Source organism: Desmodus rotundus, chromosome 7 (genome assembly GCF_022682495.2).
Source record: "Desmodus rotundus isolate HL8 chromosome 7, HLdesRot8A.1, whole genome shotgun sequence".
In the NCBI taxonomy this organism is placed as follows: domain Eukaryota; kingdom Metazoa; phylum Chordata; class Mammalia; order Chiroptera; family Phyllostomidae; genus Desmodus; species Desmodus rotundus.
Window position 1 is genome coordinate 68,383,934 of NC_071393.1, and position 13,976 is coordinate 68,397,909.

General features: G+C 37.4%; 1 protein-coding gene across 4 annotated transcripts in view; it reads left to right on the top strand.

Annotated features, from left to right (window-relative positions):
- Window positions 1–13,976, top strand: part of FMN1 (formin 1) — a 403,953-nt gene that overhangs the window by 142,626 nt on the left and 247,351 nt on the right. For all 4 annotated transcript variants that reach the window (XM_053928167.1, XM_045201498.2, XM_053928168.1 and 1 more), the window contains one exon: window positions 778–895. In XM_053928167.1, coding sequence (XP_053784142.1) covers window positions 778–895 — 118 coding nt within the window. The remainder of the gene's footprint in view (window positions 1–777; window positions 896–13,976) is intronic.

Here is a 13,976-nt window from a genome sequence, read left to right on the forward strand (position 1 = left end):
AGTTGTAAAAATCAACTGATACAAATAGCTTGAATTTGAAAGCCATTTCACTATTATTACTGTAATAGGAAAGAAAAAGAGAATTGAAATAGCTATGCGGAGTGCTCAGAGAAGTGCTTTGCCTACAGCTAGTGCTCATGGAAAATGCACAAGTATTCATTATATCGTAAGGAATCCTGGTCTTGTTTGGGATACACTTGTAAACATACCTGTAAACGTACCCATTTGTAGTACATTTCTAACTGTATCTTCAGCTCCAAGTGTATTTGTGAGTTCTTAAATAGTTGCGTGATAAAAATCATCTATCGAGGGTTGTGTAATACTTGGCCTTGAGGGTGTTTATTGAAGTATAATCCACACACACCATTGTACTGGTGTCAGGTGTACGGCATGATGCGACCTTTCTACGCACCGCAGAACGGTCACCACCGTAAGGCCCTTTACCTTCTATCCCTCTACAGACTTACAGATTTCTTTTCTTGTGATGAGGACATTTAAAGTTTACTTTCTTAATAACTTTCAAATTCAAGACACAATATTATCAAACTGTAGTTACCATGCTGCACATTAATTACACCCCTACGGCCTTGAGTGGTTTTTAATTTTCACTTCTACCGATCACTTCGCATTTCTGGGAAAGGATCATCGAGCACAATGTCCAACTGGCCATTAATATTAATTTTTATTAATTTGAGAGTTAGCATGTTTGTTTGGGGGGGAAAATTGGCTTTCACCCTGTTTCATGTAACTTCTTTTCTTCGCCCACTTTTTAAACAGCCTGACCACAGCCCTACTGAGCAGGACGACAGGACCCCTGGCAGACTCCAAGCTGTGTGGCCACCCCCAAAGACAAAGGACACAGAAGAAAAAGTGGGACTGAAGTACACTGAAGCAGGTAATGCGAAGACGGGCCTGTTACCCAGCAATGGATCTGTTGCTGCAACGAGTCTTCTAATTCAGGAGACTCTCAGAATTAGAGTTTTTGTTTCGTTATAAAATGTAATACTGGAGGCTTTTCTTTTTGGTTATGCCTTTAAAATGAACCCTTGCACACTTATCATTAAAGAATCTCTTCTAGATGAAAGGTGAATGCAGTGGAATGAATGAAGGGGGGCACATGTGTGAAGTAGGAGACCCTTTGGGCAACCGATGGAGAAGGTTGATTACAAATTCCTCAGGAAGCAGGTGGTTGGCCCTCTCTAATGTGCAAGCTGGCAGGGTTGCTGGAAGAGGCAGAGTATGACTCTTCAGAGCTGTAACCTGATTTGTTGTTTGTCTTTGAGTAATGCTTTTGAGCTACAGGAACCTTGTGCAGAGTGAACATACAGATACCATATCAGTTACTCTTTTACTTTTGTCAGACAAAGCTTTATTTAATGCATGGCCATTTTTAAAGGAACCTAACTCTCTGGAAACCTTCCCAGGAGCTTTGCTTGAATACATTTAAATGGCATGGGAATGTAGATATTTTTACTCTGTTAAGTGAAAGGTTCACACGAAATTTTAAAAAGAAATGAAGAATGAGAGGATAGTATATCTTACTTGTATATACATTTGTCTGTGTATGTCTCTAATGAAGCCTCTGTTATCCTGATATTTGGAAATTACCTGTATAGGCTTGCATTAGGTTGGCCAAAAAATTCATTTAGTTTTTTTCTATATGATGGTTCTAGTAGTGCTTAGTTGTCTTTAATTTCATTTGAAATAATTTTGTTAGATTGTATTGTGACAGCTGTCATATCAGCATGAATTTTTAAAAAACCATCAAAATTGGTGAATTTTTGTGCAGCCATTTTAATACTGAAAATGGAAGGAAATAGACAACATTTTGGCATATTATACTTTATTATTTCAAGAAAGGTAGAAATCAACTGAAGGGCAAAAAAAAGGATTTGTGCAGTGTATGGAGAAAATGCTGTGACTGATCAAAAGTGTCAAAAGTGATTTGCAAAGCTTCTTGGTACTATTGACATTTTGACCAAATAATTCTTTTTCTGAGGGGCTGTCTTGTACATTGGAAGATGTTTAGTAGCAGCCCTGGCCTCTACCCACCAAATCAATGAACTTATTGGTGAAAATGAAAAATGTCTTTTATTTTATGGAAAAAACCTAAATGGACTTTTTGGCCAACCCAGTGTTTTGCTGGTTGTCTTAGATATATGTGCATATTAAGGTCAGTTTACCTGGTTATAGAAAAGTTCTTCTTTCATTTCTACTCATTAACAGACATAAGTGGATCAGGGTTTTGTTGAGTTAGTAGTATATGGGTTTTCTGCAGTATCATAAAATTACTTCAGTGATTGAGAACACAGGTGAATCTCGAGTTGGCAACCTGATTGCTTTTGGTCTCCATTTGCACAATTGCAAATTTCTGACTACCTCAAGATGTCAACTGCTTCATAGCATTTTTTCCCTGCAGTGTTTGACTTACAGAACAAAAACTATTATAACTTTAGTGAATATGAATAGGGCTGTGCCAGTCTTCTCGCTTACATTTGAATTTCCAGAATTGGAATGCTTTTTTTGCAACATTGAACCACATACCAAATAATTTTTCTCATTATCTGGCCCATTTTGAACAGTTAAAAGTATTGAAGTTTGCTTTTAATGAAAAACCAGAATCCTATGAATTCTCATATTGGTGATCTTAGTCTCATCCCTACCAGTGTATCTGGTCAATCTTCCTTGTAACTTGCTGAGAAGAGACAGAAATACGTGGCAGTAATATTTTGGGCATGTTTATACTTCTTGTTGTCACTTCTGTCTTCTTCCATTTCCAGAAGCTCAGAGGAGCACCATAATTTACCTTGTCGGTGGCTTTCTCGGTTTGTTTGTTTCTTTAAATATAATGAAATGTGCTCTCAGAGATCTCTAAGGTTTTGGGTGAGATGGAGAAATGGAGGAGGAAGAGGCGAATAATGACAGTTCTCCTAGGTGGGCTCTGATAGCAGCATGCGGCGGAGAGAGGGTGGCTGGTTGGAGAAGGCATCTAGGCCCCTGGCCAGTTCCCATGAGCGGCTGTACTATGGCTTAGTTACCGTGCTCCTATGTCTGGTGCTCAGTTTCTTCGGAGCCTTGTAGGTGTTCATTAGTCTGTGGATTCACTTTGGCAGAGGTGGGGCAGGGGAGGGGGTATTGAAGAATGAAATACCTCATGCCTCAGGAAACTTGTTTTTCTCCCCATTACTCAGTGCTAGCATATACTATGAGCCTTGTCATTTATTGCTAATCTTGAGGACATTAACATTTTCCTTGTTATTGTCTTAAACTCTGTTGTTGAGAAAACTGGAGGCTTAGAAGCATTTGGTTTATAATAACACATTCTGTGGTATTTTCACTGGTTTCCCTGACTTAGGGAAGCACACAAAATTTACCACTCTATAGGAATCACAGAGACAGGAAAATTCAATACAAAATATTTCAAGGTATTTGAAGTCTTATGCTTTTATACCTTCAGTGCTTTTATATTTCTCAGCATATATTATTCATTAAATTAGTGGAACAGGAGGTCAAGACTCCAGCATTCATATTTCAGTTGTGCAATAGCAATTCTGAGCTGTTGACATCGAAGCCTAGTTCTTGGCAGAGACGGAAAGGAGATGGTGTCTTTCTTCGGGAGGTCACACTGTCCTTATGCTGCCCTGGGCCACTTTGGACTTGCTGCTGCTTGGATTTCCCTCTATTCAGAGTTTATCATTCAATGATCTTTTTTTCTCAGTGCTTAAGATATCACCTAATACTGTTAACTTACCTTTGTTCAGGATAAAAAGAAAAAGAGCTGCTATCAGAGAAGCGGTCCCCTTAAGCAACTGCTTCTTGAATCCTCTTAGCCCGATGAGGGTAGGTAGCCACTCTTGCTGGTGCCATTGCCAAGGATGCTCTCTTTGGCCATTTCCAAAGCCATCAGCATCATCTGTAGCTGATGACACTGTGACTACCTTGGCAGCTAAAGCCTTTGGCTTCCACTAGAGCCTCTGATACCATTGTGATGACTGTGCCCACCATCCAGGGAAGTTCTGCTGCCAGTCTCTGAGCTCTGGGAGCCTTGTTGATGTGCCAGTTGAGAGAAGCCCCAGAACCTGCCAGAGCTGTTAGTCAGGGACTGTCGCAGGTACTGGGGCTGACCTCCACTATGCAAAAAGGCCCTGGCGTGAACTTACTGCTGTGCCGGAATGGCTGTGCTCAAATGAGAGAGAACCACTTACTCCCATCTCTTGTGCTGTGCTTTCTTACGTTATTATCAGTGCAAGTCTGCCTTGTGTTTGGAATGCCTCACTGCAATTTTGAGTGAAAAGAGAATCTACCCCTCACCTTTTCCTTGGAGTTGTGCTAGAAACCATCCAGGTGACAGACCCCATGTTCTTCTCAGAATTGTCTTTCCCCTCTGAGTACAGGAGCTTGCTATTGAAACAAGCTCGTGGATGGTCTTGGTTTTTCAGAAGAAAATTTTTAGTGGACTCCTCACATCCTTAAATGGTTAATAAACATGTGGTGAGTCCTTGCTACTTTCCTGTGGAGCTGACCAGAAATACCTGGGTGCAGTGGACTGGATTAGCTTGTGAAGCTTAGGGCTAAGAAAAACCCATTTACAACAAAGTGAAAAGGTGTTCTGTGAACAAGACAAGATGGAAAAATGTCTACCTTTAAATTTATGGCAAAAGCAATTTATCTCATGTGAAATAGATATAACCTGTGTTCTATCCCTCTTCTAATATACTGTCCTATAGGTACTGAGTTTATATAAGGGTTAATAACTTACTCAAAGTCTTTAAAACAAAAAGCTAGAAAGTATAGGTATCATAGAATCATTGAATCACAGAGTTAACATAGGGTTAAACTTTTCATCTCAAACTTGAGTGAAAAATTTTTCTAAACCACCTTAGGTCATATTTTTCCTTTTGTGAAGTATAAATGCACTTAGCCTTATTTCCTTTTAGTTGCAGATATTACTGTATCAAGCAGGGTCCTGTTGAGAATCAGGTAACACTCAAATTGGGTGATTTGACTGAGAGTTTGTTAGAGACTATTTACAAAGGTGTGGGCAGGGTTTAGGAAAAGCAATAGGAATGAAGCAGTAGTCTGGGATTGGTAATGGTGAGAGGTTTTTATAGCCCTGTTCCTGAAGGGGCAAGGGTCAGAGAAGCCACTGCCTAACAGGAGCCCAGCAGGAGCAGGGCCTTCAGTGCAGGGCTGCAGTGACCTCCTGGGACAGAGTGGGGCCGGGGTGTATAAGGACCCTGACCCTATTCTGCTCTGTGGTCTCCCACCATCCGCTCCATTGGCCAAACCCAAGGAGAAGTCAGAGGACAGGAAGCCACTTTATGCCATGTTTTAGGCTAGAAAATGTGGGCCAGAATAGGGTGCTGAAGCTGGGAGAGTAGACCTTGAAAGTCAGATAGAAGATACCCAACACAGGTACACTGCCAACAGACTCCAGGTAACAGAAGGTTCTCACGCCCCTCAGCCTGCATGGAGAAGGGTTGGCACACAGCTTGTTACCCCTCACCACACAGGGCTCTACCATTGCCAACATTTTGAATTATGATAGGCCAACGTAAATTTAAGATTTCAAATTTTGTTTGATCACACTCTGCAGGCTGTTTTGTTTTTTTTTCACTTGAAAATTTGACTATTTTTGAATGACTTTTGCTACATTTTAACAATGATTATATTTATAATTTTTTCCAGTTAATATAAGTAACATAATAATGGAAATAATAATGCTATAAATACTTTTGTTAATGTTTTTATTTTTAATTATGTTAGGATAAATTTCTCTTAGTGGAATTGCTAAATATAAGGGTATATGCCTTTTTAAGTTTTTGTTACATGTTAATAAATTGCCAAAGTTGTTTTTTCATACTGAATATCATTAGACAAAGTTTAACATTTTAGAACACTAAAATATTTTTCCTCTTTATCATTTGCTTTTAATTTTATTTGTAATTTCTGGGGTATCTGATATAGTTTTAAACATTTATGTAGTCACATCTACCTTCATTTTATTGTTTAACTTTTCTTTTGGCTTAATAAGGAAGACTTCCTGTGCTCAAAAATAATCTGTCTTCAAATTTCTTAAATGATTTCTTTCTACCTCTTCCTTTCTTCTCTCCTTCCTTCCATTTCCTATGAAAAATTAATTTTGGTGCCTAGCCTTGGGTAGGGATCTTAGACAAGTTTTTTCCCTAAGTCGTTAATTTTACAACAGGCTTCTGGAATAACTAATCCTCTATGTGCTAAGTTCGGGGCTGTTTCGGGCTTTCTGTTCTCTGATGTGTTGGCACCTTTATTGCAGCGTGATGATGCATCTCAGAATCTGTCCAAGTTGTCATGCCTCCTTTCTGAAAATATGTTTTTGGCTTTCCTCTTACTTATTCCTGCAGAACATTTTAGTTTATTTGGTTAAGTTTCAAAAGGATCCCTTAGGATTTTTATTGGAGTTACATTAATTTTTAAATTAATGTGAAGGGAGGTATGAAAATTGAGATCTTTAAAATGCTTAATATTTCTACCTAGGAACATAGCTTATTAAAGTACTCAAATTTTCTTCTATGATTTTCAGTGAAATATATGTATCTTCACTTTTAAATAAATATATTCTCAAGCATGCTATTTTTAAAAAATACAGTTACTGAAGTTATATCTTGTGATTTATTTTTCGTAAAAGTCAAATGCATTCCTAAGAATATTGTGACTCAGGAAAGCCAGCTCTGGTTAGTGATTCTTAATATTCTGTGACAACTTTAAAAACCAAATGATGATAGAAAGCTATGGAAGAAGACACTGCAGTTAATTTTGCATATATTTCAGACCCTCTCAAGTTAATGTTTGTGATATTAAAATGGTACCATTTGGGGAGCTGGCAGTGACTTAATTACCCATGAAATGAGGGAGAAAAAAGTACAATGAAAAGCATTCATGTTTTCTGAAACAAGATGAACTGTGCACATATGGTTTCTCTTCCAATGTACACCTGTAAAAGCTCTTCTCTCCACTGGCTGCACCTCAGTGCTGTCTGGGAGCCAGGGGATGGCAGGTAGACTGCCCTTCTGAGAGTGACACCATGAGAAAGGGGACCTAGCAGGGTCATTATGGTCATTGGCGGGAGCAAGCTGTCAATGCATGTGGCATCTCTTGGGGCCTATTCACACCATGCAGAATCTAGGAGTAGTTCAGGAACATCCTTATTTAGAGTGTTTTTGGATCAGGTAGAGAAATAACTCATCCCTCAAATTAGTAAAGATCTGCCTACTTTCTGGTTTGTTTTTAATTTGGGTTCCTTGGTTATAAAGTGATAGAGCTGTTGGCCCCCCTTCCTAGTGAGTCAGACTTCCTTGCCTCACCAGCCAGGGAGAGCTATAAATATTTTGGAATATTTTACTGGCCTACTGTACTTTAAAAATTTTCTCCATTCCTAGCTAACAGGCTGCATTAGCCATGAATGGATTTTCCTTTAATGTCATGTGTCTAGACAGATTATCCTAAGTGTCTTCTTTCTCAGTCTAGGCAATGGGTTTGTGCATTGTATGTTTTAGGGGCCTTTGTGACATGCCACCCTCACTCGCATGGAGTGATAATGATAGCACATGCACTAGAAGCTGTATAGACTAAAGGCCAGGTAACCCTTGCATTTTTGTGGCTGTAGAAAGAGGTGTCCTGGGAAATGAGAGGTGAAGTGAATGTGTTGGGCTTCTACTTAACTATATAGCTGGGAGCTGTGGGGAGGAGATTGACTTCCTCAACACAGATGGGAGCTAAAGCTTGATAAGAAGCAGGGGGTACCCAAAATGTGGACTGGCAACTCGGGAATCACATGTTGTGTTCAAGAAAATATTAGTAAAAGTCTTTGGCTCAGGGGAGTAGAAGCAAGAGATTAATATGTTATAATCCCAGATTTCATAATTTAAAAAAATTAGAGCTGCAAACATCTTAGGAATCATTTAGTTCATCCTATTCATTTTACAGATGAGGGCAGAGAGGTTATTACTTACTGAATGATACACATAATTAATTAAAGAGCTAAAATTATCATTTGAAGAGAAGACTACAGTTCCAAGTTGGGAGCGGTTGGACAATGATGGACTTTTTTATGCCACTACACTGGCATTTAAAGATCTCTCAAGGAAAGCATGTAGGGATGGGAGTACTTAAGAATTATGGTAGTTATTTAAAAAATGGGAGCTGAGTGAGTCAAGCTGTATAGTAAGTAAGATGGCATGAGTCTAGACCAACTCATCAGACACATACTCAAAGATTGAGTAGGTCATTTCACGCTGGCTCATAAAAATAAAAAAGAGGAGTTTTGATGCTATTTTAAATGCTATCAGGGCTCACTTAAGCAACTGAAAGCAAATAAAAATGCTTCTGGTTTGCACATTCTGGGTGTGAAATAGCTGGTCCTATAGTATGTGGCTATTCTATGTCAACAGATGACAGGAAACCGTTTTCCAAAGCGATGTATCAGTTTATATTCCCACCACCAGTATATCACAGTTCCAGTTGCTCCACATCCTTGTCAACATTCAGTGTGCTTGGCCTTTCTAATTTCAGCCATTCTGGTTTTAATGATGTTTTCCTGATCAAGCCCTTTTGCATACATTTATTGGCAGTTGGATGTCCTCTTTTGAGAACAGCCTGTTCAAGTCATTTGTCCAATTTTAATAGGTTTTCTATTTTATTTGGAAAAGAACTTCTTCTATGCTGGGTCTGAGCCCTTTGGTTAATTGTGTTGAAAGTATTTTCTCCTACTCTGTGGATTGTCTTTTCTCTTACTGGTGCCTTTCGATGAATAGAAACTCAGACTTTTACTATAATCAATCTTGACCATATGGTTAGGGCATTTTCAGCCTTTTTCAACTAATCGTTCCCCAACTCAGTCATGCAAATATTCTCTTAAATTATATCAAAAAGGCATCGGTGCTCTTCATTTATCATATGGACCTACAATGTTCTGGGCATTAGTTATTGGGTATGAGTTGAGGTGATGTCAAGTGTGTTTTTTTCCATATCAGAATAACCTATAATTATTTACTATAAAAGCCAAGCTCCCTCCTGTGAAACTGTCTATTGTATTCTATGGCTCTCGAGGCTTATCTAATCTTAAAAGATTTTAACCTTGTTAATGACTATAACTCTGTGGTATTAATTTACCAGAGTGTCCTCTTACCTTGGTTATTCTCAGCTCTTTGTATTTCTACATAATTTTAGAATTCCTTTTTATCAGTTTTGATATTATTATTTTTATTGCATTGATATCTTTAAAATGCTGTTTTTAATTACATGAACATAGTGTATCTTTCCATAAATAAAATACTTATTTGAATGTAGTCTTTTCTCATTTTCTCAGCATTTTATAATTTTCATTGTAGAGGTTTAATGCAATTTCTTTTAAATTTAAATTTCTAAGTATTCTAAAATTTTTGATGTGACTGTACGTGTTTTTTAAAATTCCATTTTCTGACTATTTTGTTAAATAGAAAAATCAGTCTCTCTCTTGCTGATATTGACCTTGTATTCAACTTTGGATCTTGCAGACTAGCTACCACACAGTTTTTAGTTTTTAGTTTTTGAAAAATGAGGAGCTCTTTCCATGTCAATACATACAGAGCATTCTCATTCTCTCTCATATTTTAAATGGCTGCAGAGTGGTCCATAAAGTAGTAACTGTATATTGATCTATCCCTTTACTCAGTGGATCCTTTAATCACTTAGACTCTTTCACTGTTGCAGACAATGCTTTGATGAAATCATTGTACATCTATTTTGTGCATACCTGTAAATACTTTGATAGGGTAGAAGCAGAATTGCTGTGTTACAGTCCTTGCCCATTTTAACCACTGGTAGATACTGCACAATTGCCCTCTCAAAATATTGGACCAATTAATTCTAAGTTAAAATAAGAATGTCCATTACTCACATTTCACCAATATTCATTTAATTTATGCCTATCTAATGGTTAACAATTTCATACACTTGTTTTAAATTTGTATTTCTCTGATACTGTCATGGTTGGAAATTTTGTTCATTTTATCTTCTTTTGTGACTTGCTTGCTGGTGTTCTTTGCATTTTTGTAGATTGGGTCATTAGTCTTTATTCTTGTTGATTTCAAGAAGCTTTTTATATATTAAGGAAACTAGTCCTTTGTTATATATATTGTAGTCTTAGTCTCCAGCTTGCTGTATCTTTTACCTCCTGCTGTCTTTCATTATATGGAAATTTTGTATTTTATGTAGTCATATCTTTTCTGGATTTGTTGTTGGTTTAAGGAAGTATTTCCTAACCTAACTTTTAACAATAAATATATTTTAGCTAAAACATACACATATATGTTATATTCTTTTTCAATCTATAATTTGTTTTTGTGTGGCTGTATTAAGGGTGGCAGTGTGCTATAATGATTAGGGAGCTTGCCTGTGGAATCTACTGTGATGGAGTCAAACTTTAGTCTTCAGCAGTTACTGAGCAAGTCACGCCTTTATTGGGAAAGTTACTGGGCAAGCTAATCACCTATTTATGCCTTGTGTCCCTTATTTCCTTTTTGTTTTGAAAAATAAGGAAACTCTGTTTTCAGTATTCAGTGAAATAATGCATTTAAAGACCTTAGCACAGTGCCTGGCACATTGTAAAACCAAAATAATATAAACTGCCGTTCATTTATTTTCCCCAGAGAACTACTTGTCCCAACACTATTTAATAAATAGATCATTCTTGCTCTGCAGATATGGAGTGCCAACACTCATGTATATAAATTCCTTTCTATGTGCTGATCTATTTCTAGATCCTTCAACATCTTTGTTGAGATGTTCAACTAGACCTAGTGGTAATTGCATGTCTTTGCAATTAATGTCGTTTTAAAGTTATTTAAATATCTGGTAATTCAAATCACTTCAGTTCTTTTTTTTTCCTGTTAAGTATTGTTTTGGTAGTTGTGCACATAAACTCTTATACATGAATTTGAAAGTTAGTTTCTCAAGATCTGACCTCATTAGAGTTATATTAAATTGTAGATCAACATGAAGGGGCCTGCTAGCATGGAGTCTTCCCATCCAGCAACATAATTTCCTTCTCTAACTATTCAGGATTTCTTTTATGTTCTTCTATAAAGCTGTATAGTTTTATTCTTAGACACTTAAATTAATTTCTGCATATTTTATTGTAAATGGGATTCATTTCCCATTTTAATTGGTTTAATGGTTCTTAATTGGTTTTGTTGGTATAACAAAGTGATTGAATTTCATGTTTCTAATTCTGACTTTATACTTGTTGGTTCTACTAGTTTTTCAGCTGAGAGCCTTGGATTTTGGGGGGAGTAGTAGATCATAACAATTTGTGTGTTTTTTTTAAATTGTAGTAAAATTTACAGAACATAAAATTTGCCAACTCTTTAGTACATAATGGTTTACACAATAGATGAATAGGTGTTGGCCATTTTTAAGTCCCGTCCAGTAGTGTTAAGTATACTCATGCTGTGCAGTGGATCTCCAGAACTTCTGGTTCTTGTAAAACTGAAAGTAAACCTGTGGAGGACAGATTGTTCCATGGGGCGACTTCTCAGGACTGACCAGCTAGATCCAGGCCAGAACACAGACTGCTTCCTTTAAATCCCCTCAGAGACTGTCTGAGTAACCCCTCCCTTCTGTCTCAGGCATGCTGGTTTCCAGACAGGCCCTTGCCCTTCCAGGGGCAAGCATGTAAGGTCTATCCTTCCTAGTTCTATAGAATTGGTTAGCACCTGCCATACAGCATGGAAGATATCCAAGTAGTCTTGTCACTCAAGATGCACCTGGGAGGTAAATTCCCTTAATAAACTTGACAGAAAGATGCAGTTGTCAGCCTCTTTCTTTGATCTCTTAGCCTAGGAAGTTACCCAAACAATACCCATTAAACAACTCCCCACTTCTTCCCTTCCCCCAGACTCTGGCAACCACCATTCTATTCATTACGTTCTGTTTCTATGCATTTGGCTACTCTAGGTACCACATATCCTTTAGGTACCCCCCTTATTTGTGGGAGATATATTTCAAGACCCTCAGTGGATGCCTGAACCTGGGGATAGTACTGAACCATATATATACTATGGTTTTCCTTATACTTATGTATCTGTGATACAGTTTAGTTTACAAATTAGGCACAGTAAGATATTAATAATAATAACTAACGATAATATAGAGCACTTATAACAATATGCTGCAATAATAGTTTTTGAGGGGCTTTGGGGCAGTTATTAAGGAAAATAGGGTTACTCGAACACAAGCACTGAGATACCGTATCAGGCGAATGTGCTGGACGAAGGAGCGATTCATGCCCTGGAGGGGATGGAACTGGATGGCATGACGCTTCATCACACCACTCAGAATGGCGTGCAATTTAAAACTTATGAATTGTTTGTTCCTGGAGTTTTTTATTTTATGTTTTCAGACCTTGGTTGACCACGGGTAACTGGAACCATGGAAAGTGAAACTGTGGGTAAGGAAGGGGCTGCCACTGTAAGTGGAATTGTACAGTATTTGACTGGCTCATTTTACCTAGCATAATATCCTCAAGATTCATTCATGTGTCCATCTCCTTTATAAGGCTGAATAGTATTCAGTTGTATATGTACATTTATCTGTTCAAGTGTCAGTGCACACTTTGGGTGCTTCCACTTTTTGATTATCATGAATGATGCAGCAATGAACATGGGCTTAAGGATATGTAAACCATAAGACCCGCTTTCAAGTGGGGTGGTTAGATCTTATGATAACTCTATTTTTAATTTTTATGTTTTTGAGGAAACTCCATGCTGTTTTCCATAATGTCTGTGCCATTTTATATTCTCACCAACACTGCACACAGGTTCCAACTCCTCTACACCCTTGCCACCACTTGTTATTTTCTGGTGGTTTTTTTTTTTTTTGCTAGTTTGTTTAACAGTAGTATCTCATTGTGCTTTTGATTTTCATTTCCCTACTGATGAGTGATGTTGAGCATCTTTTCATGTGCTTTTGGCCACTTGTGTGTCTTCTTTGGAGAAATGTTTTGTGTACTCAAATCCTTTACCCATTTTTGATCAGGTTTTTAACATTAGAAAATAAAACACAAATTGTTACCTATCTTTTTACTAATCCTTTTGTACTGCCTAGGACCTCTAAAACAAAGCTGGAAAAGTAGTGAAAGGTATCTTGTTCTTGTGTTATTTTTGAATTTATAGGCTTCATTCTAATGTTTTCCAGCTAAGCATGTTGGTCAGAGATTTTTGATCAGTAACCTTTTATCAAGTTAAGGAACATTTGTATACACCTGGGCTTCTAAGTGTTGGCATCACAAAGAGTGGTTTGAATGTAATGTAGTGGGGTGTACTTATTAAAACAACCTTGTGATTCATGTGGTTTTCTTTAACCTGATTATCTAGTGATTACATTTTAGATATATTACTGTAGAACCATCTCTTCATTTTTGAGATAGTCCTATTTTGTCATGATAAAATGCTAGATTTGATTTACTAACTTTTCTGGTCAGTTTAAATAAGAAAAAGTCTTAGCCAAAAAGAATGAACTTGGTGAATTTAAGATAAGGGAAACTAAAGGAAATTATGGAATTAAAGAATTCCATAATTAAAGAATAATAAATTATTCTTTAAGTAGCAACATATGCAGTGCCTGCCCAGTGGAGCACTAACTTTGTTAAAATAGGAAAAACAGCCAAATGGTTTTCAGATCTGCCCTGCATTACTGTGTTTTTTCCTCCTTAATGTTAAGACTCCTTCAGTATACCACCAACCAAGATCTGTAGAAGTGAACTTTGGGAAAAAAAAAAAAAAAGAGCTGTTATTGTGTGCTCAGCTGCACAGCAGGGCTAGGATGGACTCCCAGAGGATTTCCCTTGACTTAGCACACACATTCTATCTTGTTTTGTAATCTTAGAAGTGTCAGGTAAGTGGCCGTGACATCAGAGTTACTGATGCTCTTAGATCATATCTAACTCTTATTTAGTAATA